Here is a 7,047-nt window from a genome sequence, read left to right as displayed (position 1 = left end):
AATTTACGTTTTTTATTTTCATTTAAAACCATGGCAGTGAATGGTTGTACAGACTGAAAGAGCATTTATAAGTAAAAGCACAGGATATCCCGCTTTTGCCTCGTTTTCATTGGCTTGGCAAACTTATCCCCCGTTACGATTGGTGGAAAATGCTGTCGATCATAACCCTTCGGCGTAGCTTTCCTGGCTCTGACAGCTGTCACCGTACGAGGTCAAGGGGAAAGAAGTATGGCTTCGCTGTTCAGAGGGTCTCGATATATATGGTTAAGATGGAGTAAGCATGTCAACGTTGCCTTCGGTAATGTATTCGCTTATGTTGACGGGTTTTTTTCCCCGCATCGTTTCATTCATTTACGAATGTGTGGTCACAGGTAAATTCAAGCGGAATAGTCCTGTTGTACTTGTTAGCTAGCTCGTTAGCCCTCTGAAGAAAGTATGAATACTTAGGTGTTTGCAGTGTGGACGATGTCACCAAGTTGAATATCACTATGCGCAACAAAGACGAGCACACTGAAATAGCAATGGCACGAAAAGCTCATTTTGGACCTCAGTAGGAATATGCGATATGTTGGTTTTAGGTAGTTCATATGAATATTTAATTGCCACTCACAAATCTGCGCTACATAAAAACACTAGCTTCCATTGCATCACTGTTGCAAACACATACTCTGTTCATGGCTCCTGCAGTGCAAACAAGACACGCTAGGTTGTTTCTTATGAATTATCTACAGTGACTATTGATTTAAACGATTTCAGTGTAGTTTAGAAGATAACCCATCAAACACTTTAAATGGGCTGTAACCCTATTAAATTTCTATAAATCAATTATTCAGATAGATTGATGTACTGTCATGACCCAATTAATTTAATAATTGGTGCACAATTAATAAAATAAATAAAACACAACAACAACAAATCATTCAATAATTTTGTGCAAAAGATTTCTTCACTCCACTTTCTATTATCTGGTTTATATGTTTCTGAAGTAAATGCCGTTTTAAAAATGTTTCAGAAGCAAACATGTGCTGTACTGTGTTACACCAGCTGAGTGTGCTACCTTAGAAAGCCATGTATAGCAAGCAATACCTGAGAAAGTAACATCCTGTTATAAGTATTAATCTTTTATTAAAAGTTGCTGTTTGCAGTTCAGTGTAATGCACTGTGCTATTATACTAATAAAACGATGCAATATTGGAATAAAATTCAGTGTGTAAAAAATAAAATAAAAAATAAGGTGCTGTCATCTTATACTGCAGAATAAGATGACACTTTTTTCTGTTGTGTAGTACCTTTTGGTTCTATAAAATATATGGTGATTTTGACATGAGGGATTTTAATATGGGATTTTGGTGCAGTGGTAAATGCATGTTTTTTCAATATGGACCATAAAGCAGCTGCTTCTTCTTCTTCTTCTTCTTCTTCTTCTGTAGAGCTCTGATTTGTCAGAATGGATATGCCTCTGCATTAGATGTCAGTGTGTCATTAGCACAAAGCTTATTCATTGTTACGTATCCAGTACTTGAAGTTTTGAAGTTTGGTCATTTTAGTCCAGCACTGGAGAATACCCTGTCGTCATTTAAGTATTACAGAGAGATGGGAGAAGTTGGTCTCCTGAGTATGGTGAAGACTTGGCTGAATTTAAGCTTTAGGCCTTTCGTTTGTGCTTTTTCTTCCCTTCCTAATCCTGTTGTTGCAGTCTGGTTGGTCCACTGCCAGAGTTTCCATTGTGTTTTAACCTGTCTGGATCTTGGCTAAGCTAGAAGTGGTTAATAGCCTGACTGGACTGACTGAGATCAGAGATATTTTTAACCACTTTTAATTAGTTAATTTATTTCTGGATAATGTTAGAATTTTACACCAGGTATTAGTCATAGGGAAATGTCTACAGCACTACCTGGAGTAGAAAGCAGTATTGTCTTCATTCAGATTTCGTGATTTTGCTCCTGATTTCAACTAAATCTTGTTTTTACAACAGTATCAACACGATCAATGGCCTCAAAGACACCAGTGGGATTTATTGGTCTGGGAAACATGGGCAGTCCCATGGCTAAAAACCTGTTAAAAAATGGGTATCCTGTCATTGCTACCGATGTCTTTCCTCAGTCTTGCAAGGAGCTGCAGGACACTGGTGCCCAGGTAATAAACTCTCAGTAACACATTGCATTTACACATGTAAACACTTATTTGTGCAATAATTTACAGCTTCTCTGCGCGACAGTTGACAGGCTGTCACAAAATCAAGTGGGGTATTTTGTGGTGATGGTTTTCAGGTAGTGGACTCCCCAGCAGACGTTGCAGAGAAAGCAGACCGCATCATCACTATGCTCCCCTCTAGTCCCAATGTCATAGAAGTATACACAGGCCCAAATGGCATCCTCAAGTAAGACATGTTATTGTTGGTGTCTCTGTGATTTCTGTGACATTCATGTATCTTCTCTTTGTATTTTTAAAATCTATAAAGGGTAAGTGGAGATTTCATCGTGTTTAAAAAATAGATAGGACTTAGTTTGATTACCATAATCCATGTGTTCATTTATTCTCTCTTACCTGGTGCAGGAAGGTAAAGAAGGGGACCTTGTTAATTGACTCCTCCACGATTGATCCTGCTGTATCTAGAGAAATGGCAGTTGCTGCAGAGAAGAAGGGTGCTGTGTTCATGGATGCCCCAGTGTCAGGAGGTATTGTGTCAAACAAATTATTAGTAAGCAAGCACACCTCAATTGGTGTCTTTGATTCTGTAAAGTCTTTCCCTTGATTTATGTGTTTTTGATTTGCTCATTCTTGACTTGAACTACATAAAGAAAAAAGAGAGACGTTAGTTGGCATTGTGAAAAGTAGAATTAGACAGCTGGTTTATTTATTCAACTGTGCCAACCACGGTATTAGGCCTGTGACCCTTCAACCTCAGTTCTGAACTGTCTCACACTCTTTTGTATATCTAAACTATTGGACCTTTTGGGTTAATGCTCAGACACGGATTGTAATTACTGAGCGGGCCAGCCAGTAGGTGCCCTCTTAAGGCTTTTATTGCAGCTTTTGACCAGGGGTCTTAAAGGCAAGGTTAAGGTTTTAAGTCCTCATTATGTTGGCGCTGTCTACTTGTGACAGCTTCTTGACAGAGCACAGGATCGCCAGTCGTCCTTAATGGGCTGAGCTGCAGTGGAGAATCCCATGTCAGAGCTTTTCATGTTGATGGAGCCGTAATGGCGGGTATCCCATGTTAGTGCCTTTCATGTCAGATAAAGAGTCGTAAAGAAGAGAGAAACTGCCCTCACATGGAGGACAGGAGAAGAGGGGGAGAGGAAGATAAGACATGAAGGAGATACATCGCAGTAAAACTGTCCATCTTTCGCAGTCTTTCTGTCTTTGTCTCTTTCTCTCTTTCACATACACAACCACAAAGTTCTTCTGATTCAGGTATGCAGTTAAGGATTTCAACATGCGGACACCCCTGCATGTCAGAGTACGAACTCTGATCACGGTCTGTTTCCTTTTTATTGCACAATCTTTAATTCGTAACCCTGAAACTCCCGCGGTCTCCCATACAAACATAGACTTATCCCATTTTCGGCATGTTTACCAGCTGGCGTCTGCAGCACAGAGCGGCTGCAGTGAGTGAGATCAGAGTCTTAAGCTTGTTACTCTGCCTTAGCACATGTACTGTTTAAACACTATAGACAGTGTTTGTGTGCAGTCCCCTGGCAGCGTTCTTCCTCTCCTGTTCCTTACTAGGCCTCTTTAACTGGCTTGAGGTGACCAATGATTTACTTGCTACCTAGCAGGTCTCTGCAGCTAGACATTCTTTCCTTATATGCACCTGCCCATCCAGTGTCACATTAGACATTCATAAGTCATATCCAGAAATCCAGGTACTGACTTTAGAGCACAGTGCCAGCACATTCTAAGTAGAAAATTGATGAAAAATTAAGTGAACATTTTTTGATAATAAATTATAATTTTGATCCATTGATTTATGCATTTGGTGAGCATAGTCCCCACCAAGGCAAATGCCTTATTCTGCTATTTTAAAAAAGCTATCCAGATCCACATAAAAATGAAAGTGTCCTTCCTTTACTCATACTTAACCTTTCCACAAAGTTTAATAAAACTCAGCCATGTAGTTTTTGAATAAGTGCATTCAATCTCTACAATCTAAGAATTGTTATTTTCCTGCTGTTGTAAATGAGATATATTTGGTCGGAGACATCTATCTCATCTCGGTGGTGTTGCCAAGCCAAACTTGTAAAGACAGGTTGTGAAAGAATGTCCCAGTGACAACTTGGTAACCAATTTCAGAGAGCTTAACAACCCCCCTCACCCCACCCTCCCAACCCCACACCCCTGCTTTGCACACCTCTGGGCAGTTACATGCTCTGTTCCAACCAGGAGATGGCACCCTACCCAAACAGGGCACTGTCATACTTTTTGAGTTAGGTGTGTGTGTGTGTGTGTGTGTGTGTGTGTGTGTGTGTGTGTGTGTGTGTGTGTGTGTGTGTGTGTGTGTGTGTGTGTGTGAGAGACAGGGGAAAAATGTGGACGGAAGCACCTTAGTTCTGAGAATAATTATTTAATATTGGTTATATTGATAGAGTATGCTTAGTAAAAGAAAGATAGTTTGAAATAAAAGTTAAGTGAAAATATGGCATCTGACTTAAAAATCATTCATGTCTTGTGTCAACCCAATAAATGGTATCATTATATTTAATTTAAAGTACTTCTCACAGTTTTCTGTCATTGAGTATCATTTATATCACGCTATCATTTGAACATGTTTGATCTCACTGACTCAAGGCAAAGTGTTATCCAGTCAGAACTGGTTCAGTTTCCCTCTGAGCACACTGAGCAGACTTGCCGTGATCTGCTGTACTGTTAAACTTTTGCAGACACAGCCTGCTCTTTTTGTGGTTTGAGCATTGTTTTTATTTTTAATGTAGAATTTCGTTTGATATAAAATAAATCCCTTTTCTGTGCTGTGTGAGGTGGTGTTTTTTACACAGAAATGTGTGTTTGTATGTTGTGTGCGTCACTAGAGGTTTGGCAGGCAGGCGTGGGATCTGAATTGCACAGTCATAACCCTTCTTAAAAAGAGCAGTCAAAAAAACTTTCACTTTCTTCTCATGGGCATCCTGCTGGCTTCCATTCTTGCACATTGACCAACATCTTGGCTTTAGCCCTGCACTAGCCAGCTGTGCAGTGCCACAGCCAGATGTGTTCTGGTACACGCACACACATACGTGGACACACACACACACACACACAGTGTGTGTTCAAATGTTCTTATCTGCACTCTCTGAACATCTTTTTTTATCCAGACACAATTATATTAACTTAGATTGTGGTTCTTTATGCATGCTGATGTTTGCTTGTGCACACACAACACACGTCTGTCACTGTCTGGAGTCATTAAAAGCATCCACATGCAAAGTTGTCCCACAACAAAACAAGCTCTGATGTCACAGGCCAAGGGTGTTGGCACAGCGATGGCAAAAATAGGAGGTCTGGCTGACAAGCGGTGGGTCGTTAGCAGTAATTACCCAGAATTCCTGTGTTTGTGTCTGTGTGCCCATGGTGGGCTGCCACATAGCTAACGGACGATGGCTTTAAAAAGGCCCTAAAAACCTTTCATTGTGTTTTTCCCATTGCTGGGAAAGTCAGCTGTCGGTGCAAATGAAAGCAAGAGGCAGCCTAGCTGCTGTGGGACTGTAGGAATTTGGGCTAATGTTGCTTGTTTGCGAGGTCTTATAATTCTCCGCTAACTACCTATTTAGGCTGAGTCTCAACACCACTCTAATCATATCCATACCACATCAACTCAACCTTAGCTTTGCAGTGTGTCATTTGCTGACAGTTTGAACGTCATCCTTCAGCTTGTAGGAGCTTGTTCAAGCCAAGGCTGGCGCTAGTTTGTCCATCAGTCAACACTTCCAGTCCACTAGATCTTCTTCCAAAAAAATCAACTTTGACTACGGTTTAAACTGATATGCACAAATAATAAAACAGAAAAAGCAGTATAATTAAGATTATTAGCATTTATTAGTTTACCTTTTCCTGAATACTTTTTAATTGTAAAGCAGGAAAGCCTTTTCTCTGGTAATAGTAGTTGGAAAAAGCTTTTCTTGTGCATTTCTTAAGTGAACATAGACCAGAGGCATTACAAATTAAATCTGAACAGTGACTCCCCTTGCTGGTCAGCAGTTAAGTGAGAAGCAGGCAAACTCCAGTGTCTGATGAAGACTGTGTGATAGAGTTCATAGCTCAGGGCAAAAGCTGGCCAATAAACCCTTGTTGTAATTGTAACTGTCAAAATGTAACACTAATTCCTTTGATTACATTTTACCTATTCAAAACTTGATTTTTGGAAGTTTTCAGCTGTGATACTTGAAATAGTCTTCAATGTGTCATTGTACTTACAAATCTTAGTTTCTTTAGCCACATTTATCATAAAATATGGACCAAGTTGTTTTTTGCCTCTAGAGATTTGCAGGAAACCACTCACTCGTTCACTCTAGCTCTCAAATGTTACTCACAGTCTGCTGAAGGTGAAATTCTTTGAGATTGTCAGAGGTGGAAAAAGTACAGGCTCTGAAATGTACTCAAAATAAGAAAGTAAAAAGGAGCTCATTTTTCTAACCATTTTTGTACAAAGGAAATTGAACTTTGTGCTATATTAATATAATAATAAAATAATATTAGTAGATGAGAATACAAATCTTATTCAAGTCCAAATTCCAAAACATACTCAGCTTAAATTAGTTATGTAGAACATAAGCACTGAAAGATCATTTTAAAATCTAACTATTTTCTGTAGCCTACTTTGTAGTGGGGGACTTTGCCTCCACAGCTAAACAGTAAAATGAGTCAGGGGTTACAGTGGGATCCAGCAGGTGGGTGAACACTAAGATCTGTGTAGTGTCTCAGCATAGGGAAAAAAAATCACAGCTCCCAATAACTTCCATTGTGAGCTTTAGTAGATTTTCTTACTGTGCAGGCTGTGATCAGCTGACCTGCTGCTCTTTGTAGATTTACGCAACTGAATTCAACAATATG

General features: G+C 39.7%; 1 protein-coding gene across 1 annotated transcript in view; it reads left to right on the top strand.

The window, feature by feature from the left end:
* The first annotated feature begins 151 nt into the window (after window positions 1–151).
* The window catches only part of hibadha (3-hydroxyisobutyrate dehydrogenase a), a 22,202-nt gene continuing 15,306 nt past the window's right edge, over window positions 152–7,047 (top strand). Inside the window, exons 1-4 of the mRNA XM_005728808.2 lie at window positions 152–298; window positions 1,976–2,136; window positions 2,271–2,380; window positions 2,557–2,678. Of these exons, the coding sequence (XP_005728865.1) occupies window positions 229–298; window positions 1,976–2,136; window positions 2,271–2,380; window positions 2,557–2,678 (463 nt within the window). The 5' untranslated portion in view covers window positions 152–228. The remainder of the gene's footprint in view (window positions 299–1,975; window positions 2,137–2,270; window positions 2,381–2,556; window positions 2,679–7,047) is intronic.

This window comes from Pundamilia nyererei, unplaced genomic scaffold, assembly GCF_000239375.1.
Source record: "Pundamilia nyererei isolate P.nyererei 1_Seehausen unplaced genomic scaffold, PunNye1.0 scaffold00030, whole genome shotgun sequence".
Classification (NCBI taxonomy): Eukaryota; Metazoa; Chordata; class Actinopteri; order Cichliformes; family Cichlidae; genus Pundamilia; species Pundamilia nyererei.
This window is presented reverse-complemented; position numbering and strand designations above follow the sequence as displayed.